Source organism: Pantherophis guttatus, chromosome 2 (assembly GCF_059756535.1).
Source record: "Pantherophis guttatus breed Tessera chromosome 2, ASM5975653v1, whole genome shotgun sequence".
NCBI classification, from domain to species: Eukaryota; Metazoa; Chordata; class Lepidosauria; order Squamata; family Colubridae; genus Pantherophis; species Pantherophis guttatus.
In genome coordinates, this window is record NC_142064.1 from 275,991,833 (window position 1) to 276,015,606 (window position 23,774).

Consider the following 23,774-nt stretch of genomic DNA (forward strand, 5'->3'; position numbering starts at 1 on the left):
CCAGATTAAACTACCCGTTCAGTCCCAGGGTCCTCTTTCCCCACCCAGATTATTCCACGGGAGGGAGAGGGAATCACAAGGGAATTTGCATCTCCAACTATGGAGGGTACACAGCCCACCTTTGGAGACCCAAATGCAGGTTGTAAACATAGAAGAGACTTTGGTTTCCCTTCACTTTCAGTCCCAGAGTTTGCTTTTTTTAAAAATTTGATTTATATGCCGCCCTTTTCCGGAGACTCAGGGCAGCTTACAATGCGTTAAGCAATAGCCTTCATAGTTTTGTATATTTATACAAAGTCAGTTTATTGCCCCCCACAAACTGGGTTCTCATTTAACCTACCTTAGAAAGGACGGAAGGCTGAGTCAACCTTGAGCCTGGTGAGATTCGAACTTACAGTAATTGCAGACAGCTGGTGTTAATCACAATGCTTTTAGTCTGCTGAGCCACCAGGCCCCTCTGGTGCAGGGAAGTTCTCTTTCCCTGCCCAGATTAAACTACCCGTTCAGTCCCAGGGTCCTTTTTCCACACCCAGATTATTCCATGGGTGGGAGTGGGAATCCCAAGGGAATTTGCATCTCCAACTATGGAGGGTACACAGCCCATCTTTGGAGACCCAAATGCAGGTTGTAACTATAGAAGAGACTTTGGTTTCCCTCCATATTCAGTCCCAGAGGTTTTCTTTCCCCGCCAGGATTATTCCACAGGTGGGAGAGGGAATCCCAAGGGAATTTGCATCTCCCAACTATGGAGGGTACACAGCCCACCTTTGGAGGCCCAAATGCAGGTTGCAACCATAGAAGAGACTTTGGTTTCCCTCCATATTCAGTCCCAGAGGTTTTTTTACCCGCCTCGATTATTCCACAGATGGGAGTGGGAATCCCAAGGGAATTTGCATCTCCCAACTATGGAGGGTACACAGCCCATCTTTGGAGGCCCAAATGCAGGTTGTAACCATATAAGAGACTTTGGTTTCCCTCCATATTCAGTCCCAGAGGTTTTTTTACCCGCCTCGATTATTCCACAGATGGGAGTGGGAATCCCAAGGGAATTTGCATCTCCCAACTATGGAGGGTACACAGCCCATCTTTGGAGACCCAAATGCAGGTTGTAACTATAGAAGAGACTTTGGTTTCCCTCCATATTCAGTCCCAGAGGTTTTCTTTCCCCGCCAGGATTATTCCACAGGTGGGAGAGGGAATCCCAAGGGAATTTGCATCTCCCAACTATGGAGGGTACACAGCCCACCTTTGGAGACCCAAATGCAGGTTGCAACCATAGAAGAGACTTTGGTTTCCCTCCATATTCAGTCCCAGAGGTTTTTTTACCCGCCTCGATTATTCCACAGATGGGAGTGGGAATCCCAAGGGAATTTGCATCTCCCAACTATGGAGGGTACACAGCCCACCTTTGGAGACCCAAATGCAGGTTGCAACCATAGAAGAGACTTTGGTTTCCCTCCATATTCAGTCCCAGAGTTTTCTTTCCCCGCCCAGATTATTCCACAGGTGGGAGAGGGAATCCCAAGGGAATTTGCATCTCCCAACTATGGAGGGTACACAGCCCACCTTTGGAGGCCCAAATGCAGGTTGTAACCATATAAGAGACTTTGGTTTCCCTCCATATTCAGTCCCAGAGGTTTTTTTACCCGCCTCGATTATTCCACAGATGGGAGTGGGAATCCCAAGGGAATTTGCATCTCCCAACTATGGAGGGTACACAGCCCATCTTTGGAGACCCAAATGCAGGTTGTAACTATAGAAGAGACTTTGGTTTCCCTCCATATTCAGTCCCAGAGGTTTTTTTACCCGCCTGGATTATTCCACAGATGGGAGTGGGAATCCCAAGGGAATTTGCATCTCCCAACTATGGAGGGTACACAGCCCATCTTTGGAGACCCAAATGCAGGTTGTAACTATAGAAGAGACTTTGGTTTCCCTCCATATTCAGTCCCAGAGTTTTCTTTCCCCGCCCAGATTATTCCACAGGTGGGAGAGGGAATCCCAAGGGAATTTGCATCTCCCAACTATGGAGGGTACACAGCCCACCTTTGGAGGCCCAAATGCAGGTTGTAACCATATAAGAGACTTTGGTTTCCCTCCATATTCAGTCCCAGAGGTTTTTTTACCCGCCTCGATTATTCCACAGATGGGAGTGGGAATCCCAAGGGAATTTGCATCTCCCAACTATGGAGGGTACACAGCCCATCTTTGGAGACCCAAATGCAGGTTGTAACTATAGAAGAGACTTTGGTTTCCCTCCATATTCAGTCCCAGAGGTTTTTTTACCCACCTGGATTATTCCACAGATGGGAGTGGGAATCCCAAGGGAATTTGCATCTCCAACTATGGAGGGTACACAGCCCATCTTTGGAGACCCAAATGCAGGTTGTAACCATATAAGAGACTTTGGTTTCCCTCCATATTCAGTCCCAGAGGTTTTTTTACCCGCCTCGATTATTCCACAGATGGGAGTGGGAATCCCAAGGGAATTTGCATCTCCCAACTATGGAGGGTACACAGCCCATCTTTGGAGACCCAAATGCAGGTTTTAACTATAGAAGAGACTTTGGTTTCCCTCCATATTCAGTCCCAGAGGTTTTTTTACCCGCCTGGATTATTCCACAGATGGGAGTGGGAATCCCAAGGGAATTTGCATCTCCAACTATGGAGCATACACAGCCCATCTTTGGAGGCCCAAATGCAGGTTGTAACTATAGAAGAGACTTTGGTTTCCCTCCATATTCAGTCCCAGAGTTTTCTTTCCCTGCCCAGATTATTTCACGGGTGGGAGTGAGAATCCCAAGGAAATTTGCATCTCCAACTATAGATCTCACAGGTTCCACCTTTGAAAACACAAATGTAAGTTGAAACAATAAATGAGATATTTTTTATTTCCCTCCATTTTCGGCCTCAAGAGTCCTCTTTCCAGGGAGGGAGAGGGAATCCCAAGGGAATTTGCATCTCCCAACTATGGATCTAACAGGTTCCAATTTTGAAAAGACAAATGCAAGTTGTAGCAATAGAAGAGACTTTGGTTTCCCTCCTTGTTGGAAGGAAAATCCATCTGGTTCAGTTCCAAGCTGGGAGAAAGAGGCTGGAAATAAAATGGAGGCTGATTGGAAAGAAAACTTAATGAGGAGCAGAACCAACAGCAGTTCTGGGTCAGCTGAACCATTAGCTAAATGAGGGCCAGGATTTTATAGAGGTTCCTCAAATGCTGCTCTTGGGGGGTGGGGGGAGAAAGGTTGTGCACTCTGTGAAATTAGGAAATTGTGCGATGTAGTGAGCTCTGTGTCTTCTGCTAAATGGTAGTGGGTCATATCCTGTTTTTAGAATTTGGGTGAAGGAGAATGTAAATGCTTAATCCCATCACTCAAGGTGAAGGGTTTTTTTTCTGAATAGGCTGGCCCCATCTTTCTTAATGGGCACAAAATATCTGCTGTGGGCTATTAAGAAATAGTTTCCCTCCATTTTCTGCCCCAGAGTTCTCTTTCCCCATCCAGATTTGTCCAAGGGAGAAAGAGGAAATTTGCATTCCAACCATGGAAGATAACAGGGCCCACTTTTGGAGACACACATTCAAGTTGTAACTATTGAAGACACTTCCCTCCCCTTTCAGTCCCAGAGTTCTCTTTCCCCGGTCAGATTATTCCACATGGAAGTCAGTGGAGGGGTCTTTTGGGTCCCCTCCCCCAAAGGACAGATCCACAAGGAGGCCCTGGGGCAGAGATCTTCAAACTTGGCAGCTTTAAGACTTTTGGACTTCAATTCCCAGAGTCCTCCAGCCAGCATAGCATAGCTGGCTGGAGAATTCTGGGAGTTGAAGTCCACAAGTCTTAAAGCTGCCAAGTTTGAAGACCTCTGCCCCCGGGGGATCTAATGAGCTTTGCCCACAAACCTAAATTTTGGATGGATATTTCAGGGATGTTGAGCTATATTTCTGGGCTTCTTGGAGGTAGGAGAGTTGTGTGTTCCTTCTTTCCTATTTGGGAAAGATGGGTGTGTCTTGATTTTTACCCCCTACAATCAGAGACCAAAACGCAGCAGTGAAACTATCAGAATCTGATCAGAAATGGAGGGCAGCTTAACTAGAGAGGTTGAGTAGCCTCTTTGGCTGCTAGATCACCTTGGCAGTGATGATGGATTGCTGATTTTTTTCCTCCATCCATCCAGGATCTCTCCTGTATAAAATATATAATTATATCAACCAGAGCTGCAGTCACTTGCTTTCTCTCCATAGATGCTGTGACCTTGCTAAACCTGCTCAAAACATCTGGACTCACAGCATCCTACTGAGCCGCCGGAGTGGATACCTAGAGCTCTCACAACTGCTCGCCTCAAGCAGCACCTGGGACTTTGAGCTTTCTGTGCAGTCTCATACTCCATATATACACAACATCTGCCGTGAAGAAGACCTGCGTGCCGATAATTAACCCCCCCCTCCCCAAAATGGCCAAACGGAAAGTGGACATTGAAAACAGGTGCTTTCAAAAGAGGTGGGAGGCAGAGTACCTGTTTGTTAATATTGAAGATCAGGCCATCTGCCTTGTTTGCAGAGATACTGTGGCTGTATTTAAAGAATATAACATGAGACGACACTATGAGGCCAAACATCCGGACAAGTACAAAAACCTGGACATACAGCAGAAGCTAAAGAAAGTGGAAGAGCTGAAAAAGAGTCTGATGTCGTTCATAAAAGCAAAATCACAACGTGAAGCTGCTGTGAAAGCTAGTTTTATAGTGGCGGAAGAGATAGCTAAATCAGCCTGGCCGTTTACAGAGGGGGAGTTTTTGAAGCGCTGCATGATTAAAGCGTGCGAAGTCTTGTGTCCGGACCAAAAGGAAGCATTTTTGAACTTAAGCCTAAGCAGAAATACTGTTGCTGATCGGATCGGTGAACTTGCCGCTGTTTTACAAGGACAGCTGGTTGAAAAGGGAAAGGGTTTCATTGCGTATTCCCTGGCTGTGGATGTGAGTGCTGACATCTCTGACACGGCACAGCTGACAATCTTCATCCGTGGAGTGGACTCAGGTTTATGCATTACAGAGGAATTTTTGGACATGAGATCAATGCATGGCATGACCACAGGAAAAGACATATTTGAAGCAGTATCTAAATGTGTAAGTGACATGAAACTGCCCTGGGACAAACTCACGGGACTGACAACAAATGGAACACCTTCGATGCGCGGGGGAAAGAGTGGATTAGTGAGAAGGATGCGAGAGAAGATGAAGAGCGAGAATTGCACACATGAGCTGACAGCATATCACTGCATCATACACCAGGAAACACTGTGCGGGAAAACTCTGAAGATGGGACATGTAATGAGCATTGTAACACAGACAATTAATTTTATAAGAGCCAATGGTTTACATCACAGTCAATTTAAGTCTTTATTTGAGGAAATACATTCTGAACTTGGTGATCTGCCCTATCACACAGAGGTGCGATGGTTGAGTCAAGAAAAAGTGCTCATTAGGTTTTTTGAGTTGCGTACGGAAATTTGTCAGTTCGTTGAAAGTAAAGGAAAAGACTCCACAGTACTGCGGGATGAAAAGTGGCTGTGCGAATTGGCTTTCCTGTGCGATATAACAAAGCATCTCACTACGCTAAAACTTCAGCTTCAGGAACGGGACCGTATGATCACGGACATGTATGATGCAGTGAAAGGCTTCCAAGTAAAGCTGCGACTGTGGGAGACTCAAATGCAGCAAGGAAACCTGAGTCACTTTCCCTGTTGCCAAACAATCATCAGCCAAGTCTCCTCCACCTTTGTGTTCTCACACGCTCAGTTTGCTGATAAACTGAGCACACTTCAGATGGAGTTTACACGCCGCTTTGTCGAGTTTGAAGCGCAGGCATTCAATTTTGGACTGCTCGGTCATCCCTTTTCAGTCGATGTGAAGAAAGCACCTGCAGACATCCAGGCGGAGCTGATAGAACTCCAGTGTAGCAGCACACTTAAGGCAAAGTACGATTCTGTAGGGTCCGCACTTTTCACCAGGTTCATCCCTGAAACGATGCCCCAGCTCCGCCTACAAGCTGCTCGAATGCTCTGCATGTTTGGTAACACGTACCTGTGTGAGAAAGTTTTCTCTGTGAGGAGGGTGAACAAAAGCGCACACAGAAGTGTTCTCACTGATGCACGCCTCCACTCTATCCTGAGAGTTTCCACAGCTCAAAACCTAACCCTAAACATGGATGAACTTGTAGCCAAGAAAAGATGCCAAGCATCCAGGTCGGACAAAAAGGTACGAGAGAGAGAGAGAACTAAAAAGCTTGTTTTTTTTCTTTGTTTTAAATTTGTTTTTGCAGGTTTATTTGAAATCATGTATGTGTTCATATTTGAAATGTTAATACTGTTTGGCCCACGTCTTAGATATAATACACTCCTGAACAGGGTGGATTTGATTTAAATCTAGTTGATTTAAATCACGATTTAAATCATGATTTAAATCACTAGTAAAAAGGCTTGATTTAAATCAACTCGATTTAAATCATAATTTTTAAAGAGCAACTGTCATCTCTGCTACTCCTTTGACCCACTGTTGACTCACCGATAGTCCCAGGGTTGCAGAATATACAGCCTCATGCTACATAACTAAGCTCCATTTCATGCTGAATAAGCTAAATTATTTATGTATCTTAAATAGAAAACTATCTTACGATAGATTTTTACCCCAAAAGTTTTTTATTAAAATAAATTTGATAAAAATCAAAAAAATCCTATTTAAATAAAAAAAATCCTATTTAAATAAAAAAAATCTGATTGTTTTGATTTTTTTAAAAAAATCATTGATTTTTATCCACCCTGCTCCTGAACTAATATGATACAATAGTCTCACCTCCATTTGGCCCTTTAAGGGCAACCATAATGCTAATGTGGCGAAAGTTTGCAGGAAGCAGTTTCCTCCGAGTCCAACTTCTGACTTGAAAGATCTCTGGATGGGAGGAGGGGGTGGCAGGGGAGCTGCACGAGGGAAGGCTGCTCCAACAAGCCAGCATCCTTACCACACACAATTGGAAATGGAGATTTCCCTTTCGAGAAGGGCCAACTTCCCTTCTGCAGGAGCGGGGCCACTGTTCCCCTGCCACTGTTCCCCTTGGCCTTCAGAGATCTGTCAAGGCAGAAGTTGGACTCGGAGCAAAGTGCTTCCTGCAAACTTTTTCCTCTGTGCTTCCATATGCAACAGCATTGTACTCCACCTCCTGCTTTGCCGGGACAGGACACCGGACAGGGAAACGCTAACAATGCCTGGGATTGGGAGAAGAATATCTTCTTTGGCGTGCTGTGTCCACAGACTCAGACCCACTATTCCAAGCTTGAAGACTTACCCACATCTGAACTAGGAAACTGCCAATCATGCCTGGGCTTGGGGAGAAGGCTTCTCCTTTCTCTGCGGATAGAAGTCCCCAAACTTGGAATGTGGTGTATCTGTGTGCACACCTGTACGTGATTGGCGGCCAGTAGGTCCCTGTGAGTCATCATAGTCTTATATGTACCATAACTGGCCCTTTGAGGGCAAGCATAATGCTGATGCGGCCCTCAAAGAAATTGAGTTTGACACTTCTGAGCTAAGCTATAACATGGTCCAGCTTTGGAGACACCATCCTGTTTAATTGTTTTAACATTTATTGGTCTTTCATCCTGGCTATATTTTAAATTGCAGGGTCAGCCAATGAAGATGGCCAGGGTACCCCTTCACCGTGGAGAAGCTCTATCTGGTCTCTCTGCCACAACATCTCTGGTAAGGAGCTTTATCAGAGCAGGAAATCTTTAAAGTCTAAAACATTAGTCTGACTTGTTCAAGCAGATTCAGTGAAAAGTTATATATGTGAGGAATGGAGTTATTACATCAAAATGGCAGCTTCTACAAAAAAAAAAAAAAGGTTTTCACACAGAAAGATCCTGTGGCAGCCATGACACCTAGTCGTACGTTGTGTCAGAAAAGGAGCATTTTTTGCTGTAGAAAAACTTACTTTTAGGATATTGGAAATGTGGAAGAGAATGTTCTGGGATGTCTGTGTGCTGAGTAACATTTCCTTTGAATTTCAGGGCTCTGTATCCTTTGAGGACGTGGCTGTGTATTTCACGGAAGAGGAGTGGGCTCTGCTGGATTCTAGCCAGAGAGCCTTACACAGAGAAGTCATGCTGGAGACTTCTAGGAATCTGGCTGCTGTGGGTAAGGATCTGTTTTGACATGGATCTGGCACACGTGGCCATTCTGGAAATTCTCTCTCTCTCTATCTCTCTTTCGCTCTCTTCCTGCCTATTTTCTGGAAGCGAGGGAGGTGAAAAGGGGGCCCGTTTTTGGCTTTCTGGGGTGTCCACACACCCCATTTTTCACCTCCCCTGCCTCCAGAAGCATTCTGCAGGCCAAAACGGGCCGTTTCCTGGGCTCCCAGGGTATCTGCATGCCCTATTTTTCATCCCCACCTCCAGAACCTCTTTGTAGGCCAAAATGGTTGGCCTTACCTTCCAGTTTCAGCCTGAGGGGCTTGCGAAGGTAAATCCTGTGCTCGGCCAAAGTGTCTGAGCGGGGCAGCCTCGTGGTCATGTGCGGGCCGGATTAATGGCTTTGGCAGTCCGTATGTGGCCAGTGGGCTGTAGTTTGAGGACCCTTGTCTTATATCCTTTGAGGATTCACATTAGAGAATAGAATAGAATAGAATAGAATAGAATAGAATAGAATAGAATAGAATAGAATAGAATAGAATAGAATAGAATAATGGATTTGATTTAAATCAAGATTTAAATCTTGCTTTTAGAATAGAATAACAGAGTTGGAAGGGACCTTGGAGGACTTCTAGTCCAACCCCCTGCCCAGGCAGGAAACCCTACACCACTTCAGACAAATGGTTATCCAACATCTTAAAAATTTCCAGCGTTGGAGCATTCACAACTTCTGCAGGCAAGTTGTTCCACTTATTAATTGTTCTAACTGTCAGGAAATTTCTCCTTAGTTCTAAATTGCTTCTCTCCTTGATTAGTTTCCACCCATTGTTTCTTGTTCTACCCTCAGGTGCTTTGAAGAATAGTTTGACTCCCTCTTCTTCGTGGCAACCCCTGAGATATTGGAACTGCTATCATGTCTCCCCTAGTCCTTCTCTTCATCAAACTAGACATACCCAGTTCCTGCAACCATTCTTCATATGTTTTAGCCTCCAGTCCCCTAATCATCTTTGTTGCTCTTCTCTGCACTCTTTCTCAACGTCTTTTTTACATCGTGGCGACCAAAACTGAATGCAATATTCCAAGTGTGGCCTTACCAAGGCGTTATAAAGTGGTATTAACACTTCACATGATCTTGATTCTATCCCTCTGTTTATGCAGCCCAGAACTGTGTTGGCTTTTTTGGCAGCTGCTGCACACTGCTGGCTCATATCTAAATGGTTGTCCACTAGGACTCCAAGATCCCTCTCACAGTTACTACTATTGAGCAAGGTACCACATATACGGTACCTGTGCATTTTGTTTTTCTTCCCTAAATGTAGAACCTTGCTTTTTTCACTGTTGAATTTTATTTTGTTAGATAGTGCCCAATGTTCAAGTCTGTCAAGATCCTTCTGTATCTTGAGCCTATCTTCTGGAGTGTTGGCTATTCCTGCCAGCTTGGTGTCATCTGCAAATTTGATGCGTTCCCCATCTATCCCCTCGTCCAAGTCATTGATGAAGATGTTGAAGAGCACTGGGCTTAAAACAGAGCCCTCCGGTACTCCACTGCATACTTCCCTCCATGTAGATGCAGTTCCATTGAGGACTACACGTTGAGTGCGGTTGGTCAGCCAGTTACGAATCCATCTGGTGGTGATGCTGTCTAACCCACATTTTTCTACTTTTATCTAGTAGTAGGTTATGGTCTACTTTATCAAATGCTTTACTAAAGTCCAAGTAAATTATATCGACAGCATTCCTCTGGTCCACTAATTTTGTCACTTTGTCAAAGAATGCAATAAGATTAGTCTGGCATTATCTGTTTTTGACAAACCCATGTTGGCTTTTGGTTATTACTTGGTTTGCTTCTAGGTGTTTGGTGATTCGTTGTTTGATTATCTTTTCCAGGATCTTCCCTGGTATTGAGGTTAGGCTAATAGGTCTGTAGTTTCCTGGATCTATTTTTTTTTTCCTTTTTTGAAGATGGGAACTACATCAGCTCTTTTCCAATCCTCTGGCAGTTCCCTTGTGCTCCAGGATCTTTGAAAGATATAATTCAGTGGTTCTGAGATCTTTTCTGCCAGTTCCTTCAGAACCTTGGGGTGTAATCCATCTGGTCCTGGTGATTTGAACTCGTCTAGGGTAGACAAGTGTTCACTTACCATTTTCTTCCCTATTTTAACTTGTGCTCCTAATCTGTTTTTTGTGGTACTGTTTTTTCCTTTTGTGTAAGGACAGATGCAAAAAATGAGTTAAGTAGTTCTGCTTTCTCCCTGTTGCTTGTCACCTTCTTGCCACTTTCTCCCAGCAATGGGCCAATTGTTTCCTTGACCTTTTTCTTGTTTTTAATATGTTGGAAGAAGCTTTTTTTGGTTATTTTTTACTTTAGTCGCAAGCCTTTGTTCATTGTGAGCCTTAGCTTTCCTCACTTCATCTTTACAGGCTCGGGTGATTTGCTAATATTCTGCCTTAGTTATTTGCCCCTCTTTCCACTTTTTATACTTGTCCTTTTTGTCTTTCAATTTGCTAGAGAGTTCTTTATGCAGCCATGCTGGTTTCTTTTGAGATCTATTATTTTTCTTCTTCATTGGTATTGGGGTTTTATAATCTCACTTTTCAAAATTTCCCAAGCTTCTTGTTAATTCACCATTAATAGCAATCTTTGCTGCTGTGATGTTTGACCTCTTGAATTAAATCCCCACCAAAATCCATTTCTTCCAGGATTTTAAACATAAAGGGCCAATTTAAGTTGTCAAAGGCCTTCTCTGCATCTAAGAATATTAAAGCTGCCTGTTATTCATTAAGATACTGTAAGTATTCAATAATATTCAAAACAGTTCTCATGTTGTTCCTTAAGAGTCTTTTAGGCAAAAATCCAGATATATACCTGTAAAACTTTCTTTAATCTTTCTGCCAAAACTGCAACAAATAATTTATCATCCTTATTGAATAGTGAGAATAGCGAGATCTATAATTCTTTATCGTCATGATATCCTGACTCCTTTGGGAACAACACAATATTAGCTTCTTTCCAATTTGGGGTTATCCTTCCCTCCTGTAAAATATCATTCATTATATCCTTTAATGGCTGAAGAAGTTTGTCTTCAAAACATTTATAATATTGACTTGTAAGTCAGTCTGGACTAGGAGCTTTACCTGATTTCATTTTTCTTATAGATTCTGATATTTCAAAAATAGTTATTGGGTTATTCATATCTTGTCTCCGAGTTTGTGAAAGTTTCGGCAAGTGTTGTCTTATCTGATCTATTTTTGACTTATCTACTCCTGTATTTTATACAAGTTAGAATACAGTAGAGCCCGTGGGCCAGGAGTCTGACAGCCCTGATGTAAAGCACTCTTGAAACTGCATTTGCTCAGATGTCAGATGACAAAAAGGTTGGGTTTTTTTCTGGGTGGGGTATGTGGACTAGAAATACTTCATAAAAATAAGTTGGGAACTAAACAAAAGGACATAATATCTGAGGAAGAACCAGAAATGAAATGAAAGTTTTAGACATATAAAGAGGCACCCAGAAAATCTTGGAAATGCAAAAATAACAGTTGCGGCATTTTTACGTGATAAATGTAATGATTTTTTTTTCTGTTTTTCATCAAATAAGGTTACAGGCAGGAGCATAAGAACCACCAGGAACCCAGCTTAGCGCTATTCCAGTCTGAAGAAAGGATGCTTGGAATTCAGAGGGTACTTCAAAGGACTATGACAAGCTGCCTAAAGAATGAAAGGAAGAAATCTTCTCCTGATCACAATGAAGTCCTCAGCCTCCCAGCTCAGCAACTTCAGCAACCAGTAGGAAGTGAAAAATATTTTGGTGGTGACAAGACAGAGAGAGCAACATTTGTTTTCACTGAATATTGTATAAAGCAGACTGAAGAGGAACAATGTGAGCGTCAAGAGAATGGGCAAAATATCAATCTTAGTACCTCTCTTGCTTTACATCAGCCAACCTACATTCCAGAGACACCATATGCACCTATAAATTGTGTAGAAAAATTCACTTTAAACAGTCATCATAGGTCACATAAAGAGAAGAACCCATATGCGTCTGGAACGGGTTTCGGCAAGAAACACTTGTTTATTTTACCCCCAGAAAATCCCCCAATGGAAAAACTATATAAATGTCTGAAGTGCGGAAAGACCTTCCCTCACAGATGTAGGCTTACTGCCCATGAACTGATGCACTCAGGGGAGAAGCCATATATATGCCAGGTATGTGGAAAAAGTTTCTGGCAGATGGGTCATCTCACAAGACATCTACGAATCCACACGGGGGAGAAACCATATATGTGTCTTCACTGCGGAAGGAAGTTCAATGAAAGTTCAGGCCTTAACAAACATGTAAGGAGCCACACGGGGGAGAGACCATATAAATGTACAGAGTGTGATAAGAGCTTCATTCGGAAAACTGCCTTAGTGTATCATAAAAGGATCCACACGGGAGAAAAACCGTACACGTGCCTGGAGTGTGGGAAGAGCTTCGGGCGGAACAGTAGTCTTATGCAACATAAAAGAACTCACACTGGGGAGAGACCGTATCAGTGTTTGGAGTGTGGAAAGACTTTCAAATACAGCAGTCATTTTATTTGCCATAAAAGGACTCACACAAGGGAGAAACTGTTCAAATGCTCAGTGTGGCAAGAGCTTTAGTCAGGAAAGTCACCTTTCACTACATAAAACAATCCACACAAGAGTCTTCTAAACACACCAGAAATATGTTGACTTTGCAATAACATTCAGTTCGAAAGGTCGTCTCATCAGATCAAAATGAATCCACATTGGAGATCCATAAAAATGCCTGAAGTGTGGAAATGGGTTAAAATGTGGCATTGTCCTTATTTCCCACAGGAAAGCCTATGACTATGGACAAACTTTCGATGGCCGTACTGGTCATTCCTCCCACCCCCCCGAAAATATATATGTGAGTTTGGATAAACTTCATGGATGCTAAACTTGCAGACTAGGAAGAAGTGATGCATACAGGAGAAGAGGGTACATCAAGAAATGGAGCAAAGCAACTATTTTAAGAGGACGTGTCTTCTTAAATACCATAAAAGTTCCACTCAGGAGAAAAACTGCATAAAAGAGTGGAACGTGGAGAGGACTGGTGTTATTTTGCCTAGGTTTCCAACGAATTATGAACCCCTCTCCACATTTTGTTAGACCAATCTTGAATATTTTTCTTGCTATAATCTGGGACTGTTCTATGAGAGGCTGATGAGGATTATATGGTAGGTCAGGGTTCAAGTCCCATGAAAACAGACTGAGGCCAATGGGAATGTTTAGCCTTGTAAAAAAAAAAAACAGACAAGGATCTAATATCTCTGTCAAAACATTTGATGCGATGCCCCATAGATGGAAGGTTTGTCCTGCAGTGCGGAATAAATATAGTAGAATCAGGTTTAATGTTACAAAAATATTATGATAGTGATGAAACTCTCAAACACTCAATAACTACCTCGGCTGATACCCCTCCCTTAATAAATACAGGAAAACACTTCTTCCTCTTCACAAATCCCCATTTTATACAACTTTTTACAAATTTACTATGATGATTGTCTTTTAATTTAACAATAAAATATTTGAGCTTTTCTTTTCTAAGGACTGTGGGTAGTACTTGCTTTGCAACTCTTTGAATTTACGATGGGCCACCCCCAAGAGAAATATGAACCAGTTTTGGGCTTGGAATGATGGCATTCGCCAATCAGAATAGAGCTGGAAGAGATCTTGGAGATCTTCTAGTCCAACCTCCTGCTCAAACAGAAGACCCTATACCATTTTAGACAAGTGGCTGTCCAGTCTTTTGAAAGCCTCCAGTGATGAAGCCCCCTCAACTTCTGAGGACAAGCCATTCCACTGAGTAATTGTTCTCACTGCTAGGAAGTTCCTTCTTAATTCCAGCCTGCTTATGTCCTTGATTAGTTTCCATCCATTATTTCTTGTCTTGCCTTCTGGTGCTTTGGAAAAGATCACATGACTGCATTTCAGGCCCTTGGCAACTGCTCATCTTTGCAGGTGGTTCCATGTTCATATGATTTATACGGGGCTTTTTTTTTTGCTGGGAAGCGGACTTTTCAAAGTTTCTAGCAAAAAAGGCCCGTAGGAATATTGACTTTTTTAAATGACTGCGGGCATGTGCTTTACAACTGCTGCAAAAAGATTCATAAAATCAGGTTCCTCAGGTGGGTATCTCAATTTGTGACTTACGACTTACGCTTACGATTAGAATTCGAGCCTCCATTATGGTCGTAAGTTGAGGACTATACTTTCTTGTGCTGCTAAAATTGTAAATAAACTTCCCTCTCTTTTTATTTTGCATTTCTAGAAGGCCTATTGCTTCAAATTAGTGTTGTTTACTTCTCAAAATATGTAAAGGTGGAATATGGAATGTGAAAAAAATGAACCTTAGGAATTCGCACACACTCCTCCAAAATCTGGTCATTTCCAGTTGTGGGATTTCTCTCTGTGCATTCTTTATGGTTTTGGGGGGGGGGGTTTAAGCCAAGTTTCCTTTGGTCTTTTTAGGATTGTACCAGTCTCCCCGAGACATTCTTAAGTCATTATCACCTTTTTGGGTGGAGTTCATTTTTTTTAATAACTTTTTTGACATTTTGGTGCATTATGCAGGGCCGGATTTAGATGAAAAGAGGCCCTAGGCTATTCCACGTATGAGGCCCTTTCACCTATAGTGAAAGTGTAATTTTAATTTTGCTAATTTGAATGTAGGCCCCTCTTGATCTTGAGGCCCTAGGCTGAAACCTAGTTAGCCTATAGGAAAATCCGGCCCTGGCATTATGCTTGGGATAGAGCTCATGTAATTTACCAATCATATTGCTTGTATGTGATTGTGCCCTGTGGAGGTATATTTAACAACAACAACAAAAAAAATTAGTCTAGGGCAGTGGTTCTCAACCTGTGGGTCGGGACCCCTTTGGGGGTCGAACGACCCTTTCACAGGGGTCGCCTCAGACCATCAGAAAACACATATTTTCAATGGTTTTAGGAATAATTTTATTGGGGGTCACCACAACATGAGGAACTGTATTAAAGGGTCGCAGCATTAGGAAGGTTGAGAGCCACTGGTCTAGGGTGATGCTGATGATAATAAAGATTCCAAGATACTAAAAAAAAAAACACAAAGTGCCAAGGGAACATGCAGAATTTGGGAAGCTGAATTGGGTCAAGAAGGGAAAATTCAAATTCTGGATTATGTCCCATTTCCATTCATAGAATGAGGAGCATTCAAAACTACTGTGGCTCTGTTATTCAGAAAGGATGACCAATAAATAATTTCTATTCTGTTCTGTTCCATTCGGCTCCATTCCATTAATACCAAGAAAGGTGGGGGACAGTGGCTCCCTACGTGGAATCCTCTCCCAATCAGCTGAGGCTCCTCCCTGCTTGGGATCTTCTCCAATCCGTGGACAGAGCTACGAAAGGCGGATTTAAATCCACATTTAAATCCACCAGCGGGCTAGCCGTCGGGTCCCGCAGGAAAGAGACGGGAGTGGTTGGTAGACGGGGAGGTTGCAAAGGGGGACTGCTCTTCCCAGAGGCCGAGGGGCGTCTTGCGTTGAAGTCGGAGCGGAGAGCAGGGAACGAATTGTAGCTGCGCTTCTCCAGATCCAGACCGCGTGGAAGTGCGATCCCGTTTATACCCGGGAAGCGAAGGGAATCCGGAGCGGAGCGGCTGAGCGTCCGAAGGCGGCCGGGCAAGAGAAAGAGCGAACTATTCGCGGCGGGTAAGCCGGATGGCCTTGCGGAGGAGGGCGGGAGCAGCCTTGGGCCCTCCTGCCGCTGAGCCCGAAGGGGAGGGCGGGGAGGAGAGCTGCAAACTACCCGCTCAGTCCCAGGGTCCTTTTTCCCCGCCCAGATTATTCCACGGGAGGGAGAGGGAATCCCAAGGGAATTTGCATCTCCAACTATGGATCTAACAGGTTCCAATTTTGGAAAGACAAATGTAAGTTGAAACAATAAATGAGATTTTTTTGGTTTCCCTCCATTTTCGGCCTCAAGAGTCCTCTTTCCAGGGAGGGAGAGGGAATCCCAAGGGAATTTGCATCTCCAACTATAGATCTAACAGGTTCCAATTTTGAAAACACAAATGTAAATTGAAACAATAAATGAGATTTTTTGGTTTCCCTCCATTTTCGGCCTCAAGAGTCCTCTTTCCAGGGAGGGAGAGGGAATCGCAAGGAAATTTGCATCTCCAACTATGGATCTAACAGGTTCCAATTTTGGAAAGACAAATGTAAGTTGAAACAATAAATGAGATTTTTTTGGTTTCCCTCCATTTTCGGCCTCAAGAGTCCTCTTTCCAGGGAGGGAGAGGGAATCCCAAGGGAATTTGCATCTCCAACTATAGATCTAACAGGTTCCAATTTTGGAAAGACAAATGCAAGTTGTAACAATAAAAGAGACTTTTTGGTTTCCCTCCATTTTCGGCCTCAAGAGTCCTCTTTCCAGGGAGGGTGAGGGAATCCCAAGGGAATTTGCATCTCCAACTATGGATCTAACAGGTTCCAATTTTGGAAACACAAATGTAAATTGAAACAATAAATGAGATGTTTTGGTTTCCCTCCATTTTCGGCCTCAAGAGTCCTCTTTCCAGGGAGGGTGAGGGAATCCCAAGGGAATTTGCATCTCCAACTATAGATCTAACAGGTTCCAATTTTGGAAAGACAAATGCAAGTTGTAGCAATAAATGAGAATTTTTGGTTTCCCTCTATTTTCGGCCTCAAGAGTCCTCTTTCCAGGGAGGGAGAGGGAATCCCAAGGGAATTTGCATCTCCAACTATAGATCTAACAGGTTCCAATTTTGGAAAGACAAATGCAAGTTGTAACAATAAAAGAGACTTTTTGGTTTCCCTCCATTTTCGGCCTCAAGAGTCCTCTTTCCAGGGAGGGTGAGGGAATCCCAAGGGAATTTGCATCTCCAACTATGGATCTAACAGGTTCCAATTTTGGAAAGACAAATGCAAGTTGTAGCAATAAATGAGAATTTTTGGTTTCCCTCTATTTTCGGCCTCAAGAGTCCTCTTTCCAGGGAGGGAGAGGGAATCGCAAGGAAATTTGCATCTCCAACTATAGATCTAACAGGTTCCAATTTTGGAAACACAAATATAAATTGAAACAATAAATGAGATGTTTTGGTTTCCCTTCATTTTCGGCCTCAAGAGTCCTTTCCAGGGAGGGAGAGGGAATCGCAAGGGAATTTGCATCTCCAACTATGGATCTAACAGGTTCCAATTTTGGAAACACAAATGTAAATTGAAACAATAAATGAGATGTTTTGGTTTCCCTCCATTTTCGGCCTCAAGAGTCCTCTTTCCAGGGAGGGTGAGGGAATCCCAAGGGAATTTGCATCTCCAACTATAGATCTAACAGGTTCCAATTTTGGAAAGACAAATGCAAGTTGTAGCAATAAATGAGAATTTTTGGTTTCCCTCTATTTTCGGCCTCAAGAGTCCTCTTTCCAGGGAGGGAGAGGGAATCCCAAGGGAATTTGCATCTCCAACTATAGATCTAACAGGTTCCAATTTTGGAAAGACAAATGCAAGTTGTAGCAATAGAAGAGACTTTGGGTTCCCTCCTTGTTGGAAGGAAAATCCATCTGGTTCAGTTCCAAGGTGGGAGAAAGAGGCTGGAAATAAAATGGAGGCTGATTGGAAAGAAAACTTAATGAGGAGCAGAACCAACAGCAGTTCTGGGTCAGCTGAACCATTAACTAGATGAGGGCTGGGATTTTATAGAGGTTCCTCAAATGCTGCTCTTGTGGTGGGGATGGAGAGGTTGTGCATTGTGTGAAATTAGGAAATTGTGCGATGTAGTGAGCTCTGTGTCTTCTGCTAAATGGTGGTGGGTTAAATGGTCATGTCCTGTTCTTAGAATTTGGGTGAAGGAGAATGTAAAGGCTTAATCCCATCACTGGAGGTGAAGGTTTTTTGTTTCTGGCCCCATCTTTCTTAATGGGCACAAAATATCTAGCCTAAATCATCTCCCCTTTTTAAATGTAAATTTTAATTTGTTTTTAAATTATGGGGTATTTTAAATTTGTTCAGCCAAATTATTTAATTCGTTTTTATTCTATTTTAAATTTTATTTATTTATTTATTTATTATTGAATTTCTATACCGCCCTTCTCCCTGAGGACTTAGGGCGGTGTACAGCCAGAATTAAAAAACAAGCAGGACAAATATTAAAAAACAATTAAAAGATATATAAATTTGGCCCAATTAAAACTCACTACCCATTAAAACATTTAAAACATTTAAAAATTTCTTCTTAAGCCAGCCCGGCTTGCTTGAAAAAATGGGTTTTAAGGGCACGACGGAAGGCACCGAGGTCTTGGATTCTCCTTATCTCTGGGGGCAGCTGATTCCAGAGGGTAGGTGCCCCCACAGAGAAGGCCCTCCCCCTGGGGGTCACCAGCCTACACTGTTTGGCTGATGGCACCCCGAGGAGGCCCTCTCTGTGGGAGCCCACATAAATTTTAGTATTTATGTGTTTTATCCTGTGGCTGTTCACCGCCCTGAGTCCTTCGGGAGTAGGGCGGTATAGAAATTTAATAAAATAAATAAAATAAAATAAATATCTGCTGTGGCCTATGAAGAAATGGTTTCCCTCCCCTTTCAGTCCCAGAGTTCTCTTTCCCCACCCAGATTATTCCACATGGAAGTCGGTGGACGGGTGTTTTGGGTCCCCTCCCCCAAAGGACAGATCCACAAGGAGGTCCTTAGGGCAGAGGTCTTCAAACTTGGCAGCTTTAAGACTTGTGGACTTCAACTCCCAGAATCCTCCAGCCAGCATAGCACTATCAGACACAATATTCCAAGCATGAAGACTTACCCACATCTGAACTAGGAAACTGCCAATCATGCCTGGGCTTGGGGAGAAGGCCCCTCCTTTCTCTGCGGATAGAAGTCCCCAAACTTGGAATGTGGTGTATCTGTGTGAACGCCTGTGATTGGTGGCCAGCAGGCAAGGAGTTTATGGGGCACTGTTGTGGTTAACATCAAGTTAACCTGTGTGACTTGTTCGATCCTGACCCAGCCATCTTGAGTCAGCCGTGCCCATCAAAATGGTAGCTTCTGCCAAAAAAAAAAGTTTTCACACAGAAAGAGATGCGACAAAATGACGTCTCAAAGTCTTTCACCGAAATGAATTGTGGTAGGAAGAAATTCTAACCAGATAGGTGGATTGTCGCAGAGGCAGCCATGAAACCTAGTCTTACATTGTATCAGAAAAGGAGCATTTTCTGTCTTACAAAAACTTAACTTTTAGGATATTGGAAATGTGGAAGAGAATGTTCTGGGATGTCTGTTTGCTGAATAACATTTCCTTTGAATTTCAGGGCTCTGTATCCTTTGAGGACGTGGCTGTGTATTTCACGGAAGAGGAGTGGGCTCTGCTGGATTCTAGCCAGAGAGCCTTACACAGAGAAGTCATGCTGGAGAATTCTAGGAATCTGGCTGCTGTGGGTAAGGATCTGTTTTGTGTATCATTCTGCATGAGGATCTGTTTTGCTCTAGTATTCAGGCATTTTTGGAAGTCATTTGTTGCCATAAGTGCACGGAAAGCAACTTCTATCTAGATTCAGCGGTTTTCAACCTGGGGGTCGCGACCCCTTTGGGGGTCAAACGGCCATTTCACAGGGGTCGCCAAAGCCCTCTCTTGCCCCCCCCAACGCCTTCACTCACCCTCACCCTCTGTCTCTATTGGAGGGCTGCGAATCCCAGTGTGCAAAGCAGTGCCCCACACTTTAGCAAAGAGCGGAGAGAGGTTGCGTGTGTGCGTGAGTGCATGTGGGTGTGTGTGCACGTGACTAGAAAAGATTCTAGTGCAGGAAAAGTCCTGGGGAGTTCAGGGACTCTGCTGCTGCTGCAAAAGCTCAACAGAAAAAGTTTGGGTGAGTAAGTTTAGGGATTCCCTGCCGCCACCGCGCCGCCAATTCCTGCAGCGGCAAAAGCCGCGCAGGAGAAGTTTCAGGAGTGCCCCCTGAAGCTCCCGTTTCAACCCCTGCCTGCCAAAGCCTGAAGCTCCTGTTTTGGGTGCAGGAGAGAAAGCAGGAAAGGAAGGGGGAGAGAGAGAGAAAGAGGGAAAGCGGAAGGGAGAGAGAGAAAAAAGAAAGAATGAAAGAGAAAGAGACAAAAAAAAGAGGAAGGGAGAGACAAGAAAGAGAGAAAAAGAAAGAAAGCGGAGAGAAAGCAGGAAAGGAAGGGAGAGAGAGAGAGAGGGAAAGAGGAAGGGAGAGAGAAAAAAGAGAATGAAAGAAAAAGAGACAAAAGAGGAAGGGAGAGACGAGAGAGAAAGAAAGTGGAGAGAAAGCAGGAAAGGAAGGGAGAGAGAGGGAAAGAGGAAGGGAGAGAGAAAAAAGAATGAAAGAAAAAGACAAAAAGAGAGAAAGAGAGAGGAAGGGAGAGACAAAGAGAGAAAAAAAAGCGGCGAGAAAGCAGGAAAAGAAAGGAGAGAGAGAAAGAGGGAAAGAGGAAGGGAGAGAGAAAAAAGAAAAAATGAAAGAAAAAGAGAGGAAGGGAGAGACAAGAAAGAGAGAAAAAGAAAGAAAGCGGAGAGAGCAGGAAAGGAAGGGAGAGAGAAAAAAGAATGAAAGAAAAAGAGAGAGGAAGGGAGAGACAAAGAGAGAAAAAAAGTGGCGAGAAAGCAGGAAAAGAAAGGAGAGAGAGAGAAAGAGGGAAAGTGGAAGGGAGAGAGAGAAAAAAGAAAGAATGAAAGAAAAAGAGAAAGAGAGAGAGGAAGGGAGAGAAAGTCCTTGATTTATGACCAGAATTGAGCCCCAAATTTTGGTTGCTAAGCAAGAGCATTGTTAAGTGAGTTTCACATTGTACTCAATCCATGATCTCTCCTGGTTCTAACAGTCATGTGCAAGTTAGGGAAGAACTATGCCATGTATCATCTTTTGCATTATTAAAGCTATTGTTAAATATTATTTTCATTAGCAAACCAACCCATGACAATGAAACCGAAAGTTAAGAAAAGAAAATACATTGAGGAGTTTTTACAGTATGGATTTACCTCAATAATTACAGCAGGAATTGAGAAACCGCAATGCGTTATTTGTTGTGAAGTTCTATCAGCCGAATCTATGAAGCCAAACAAAATGAAACGCCATTTTGATAGCAAGCATCCGAGCTTTGCCGGCATGGATACCAACTATTTTAGAAGCAAAGCTGACGGACTCAAGAAAGCTAGACTTGACACTGGTGGCAAGTGCGACAAACAAAACGTAGCAGCCGTTGAAGCTTCATATTTGGTGGCACACAGAATCGCCAGAGCTATGAAACCTCACACCATTGCTGAGGATTTACTGTTGCCAACGGCCAAAGACATTGTTCGAGTTATGATCGGAGATGAATTTGTTAAGAAATTGAGTCCAATTTCCTTATCCAACGACACTGTCCGCAGAAGAATAGATGACATGTCTGCTGATATTCTTGATCAGGTAATCCAGGAAATTAAATCTGCTCCACTTCCAATATTTAGTATCCAGCTTGATGAATCTACAGACGTTGCAAACTGTTCACAGTTATTGGTTTACGTGAGGTATATTAATGATGGCAACTTTAAAGATGAGTTTCTTTTTTGCAAACCTCTTGAAACGACAGCTACTGGACATGATGTATTTGACACAGTTGGTTCATTTCTGAAAGAGCATAAGATTTCTTGGGAAAAAGTTTGTGGTGTTTGCACAAATGGTGCTTCAGCCATGCTAGGATGTCGATCTGGGTTTCAACGTTTGGTACTGAATGAGTCACCAAAAGTCATCAGAACTCACTGTATGATTCATTGGCAAATATTAGCAATGAAGATGCTGCCACAAGAGTTACAAGAAGTAATGAAAAGTGTCATAAGTTCTGTCAATTTTGTAAAGGCGAGCTCTTTAAACAGTCAGCTGTTTTCGCAACTGTGCAACGAGTTGGATGCGCCAAACAATGCTCTGCTATTTCACACTGAAGTGAGATGGTTGTCGAGAGGAAAAGTTTTAAAACGTGTTTTTGAGCTTCGTGATGAACTCAAAATGTTTTTTAATCAGAAAGCAAGACCGCAGTTCGAAGCACTTTTCAGCGATAAAAGTGAACTGCAGAAAATAGCTTACTTGGTTGATATCTTTGCCATCTTGAATGAGTTAAATTTATCACTGCAAGGACCAGATGCAACATGCCTCGATTTGTCTGAAAAGATCCGAGCATTCCAAATGAAACTTCAGCTTTGGCAAAAAAAATTGGATGAAAATAAAATTTACATGTTGCCTACCTTATCTGCTTTCTTTGAGGAACATGACATTGAACCAGACAAAAAGATTATGATGATAATTTCTGCGAAAGAACACTTGCACATGCTTGAAGACGAAGTTTCATCGTACTTTCCAAATCTACCTGACACCCCATTTGCACTTGCCAGAAGCCCATTCACAGTCAAAATTGAAGATGTTCCTGAGACAGCACAAGAGGAGTTCATTGAACTTATTAACAGTGATGCAGCAAGAACTGATTTCACTACAATGCCAGTGACAAAATTCTGGATCCAGTGTTTGCAGTCATATCCTGTTCTGTCTGAGACTGCGTTGCGCCTTCTTCTTCCATTTCCAACAACACATCTTTGTGAAATAGGGTTTTCCAGCTTGTTGGTTATCAAGTCTAAATACAGAAGTAGACTTGTTGTGGAAGATGATCTTCGTTGTGCTCTTGCAAAGACTGCCCCGAGAATTTCTGATCTGGTGAGAAAGAAGCAATCGCAATCTTCACACTGACGTTGGCTTTTTATGCATACTGTTACAAAATGTACCAATGTAGTTTACTGTTGTTGTATTAAAACTGTTATCCATACTACACCATGCTTCAAGACAAAATTTCATTTATTTGTAATTAGAAATAAATATTTCACAATGTATAATTACATATTGTTTTTGTGATTAATCACCATGCTTTAATTATGTTCAATTTGTAACAATAAAAATACATCCTGCATACCAGATATTTACGATTCATAACAGTAGCAAAATTGCAGTTATGAAGTAGCAACGAAAATAATTTTATGGTTGGGGGTCACCACAACTTGAGGAACTGTAATAAAGGGTCGCGGCTTTAGGAAGGTTGAGAATGGATGTTGCTTACCTGAACGTCCCTTTTCGTTGCGCTGCATGTCAATTCATAGATGGGCTTTCGTCATCTGCCGGTCAGGGACTGAGCATGGTGTTTCTTTAAATCTTTTGGCCACGCCTTCCCTCCTCTCAGGGACCTCAGTTGTTTCGCGAAGTCGTTGTCCACCAACTTGTCCTGAGAAGGAAGCACAAACAATTCTGCCCAAGACCAGGCAGCCGGAAGGGAGGGATGAATTGACACGCAGCGCAACGAAAAGGGATGTTTAGGTAAGCAACGTCCATTTTCCATTGCACTGCTCAGTCAATTCAAGTCAATTGGCTTTTTATCAGGTTTGCCTAATACTCCAGTTGCGCCCCTTTCTGGATTGGGACTCCCTACGCACAGTCACTCAAGCACTCGTCACTTCTCGTCTGGACTATTGTAACGCTCTCTACATGGGGCTCCCCTTGGGGTACACCCGGAGGCTCCAACTGGTGCAGAATG

General features: G+C 43.0%; 2 protein-coding genes across 3 annotated transcripts in view; both read left to right on the forward strand.

Annotated features, from left to right (window-relative positions):
• LOC117668275 (uncharacterized) overlaps positions 1-23,774 on the forward strand; it is a 38,746-nt gene that overhangs the window by 1,270 nt on the left and 13,702 nt on the right. The window contains exons 2-5 of the mRNA XM_087884513.1: positions 4,241-6,252; positions 7,672-7,749; positions 8,058-8,184; positions 11,777-12,804. Of these exons, the coding sequence (XP_087740639.1) occupies positions 4,450-6,252; positions 7,672-7,749; positions 8,058-8,184; positions 11,777-12,804 (3,036 nt within the window). The 5' untranslated portion in view covers positions 4,241-4,449. The remainder of the gene's footprint in view (positions 1-4,240; positions 6,253-7,671; positions 7,750-8,057; positions 8,185-11,776; positions 12,805-23,774) is intronic.
• Positions 2,963-23,082, forward strand: LOC117668269 (zinc finger BED domain-containing protein 5-like). Of its 2 annotated transcripts, XM_087884504.1 has the most exons (4): positions 2,963-2,983; positions 16,110-16,132; positions 19,526-19,652; positions 21,129-23,082. In XM_087884504.1, the coding sequence occupies exons 1-4, from the start codon at positions 2,971-2,973 to the stop codon at positions 22,937-22,939; spliced, it is 1,974 nt and encodes a 657-aa protein (XP_087740630.1). In that variant the 5' UTR covers positions 2,963-2,970; the 3' UTR covers positions 22,940-23,082. The 2 variants fall into 2 exon arrangements, with proteins under 2 accessions (XP_087740630.1, XP_034277935.2); XM_034422044.3 differs by lacking the exons at positions 2,963-2,983; positions 16,110-16,132 and adding an exon at positions 15,536-15,914.

Coding starts and splice junctions, on each gene's coding strand:
- LOC117668269 (XM_087884504.1), top strand. Junction 16,133..19,525: donor CCAATTTTGGAAAGACAAAT/GTAAGTTGAAAC, acceptor TTTGAATTTCAG/GGCTCTGTATCCTTTGAGGA. Junction 19,653..21,128: donor TAGGAATCTGGCTGCTGTGG/GTAAGGATCTGT, acceptor TATTTTCATTAG/CAAACCAACCCATGACAATG.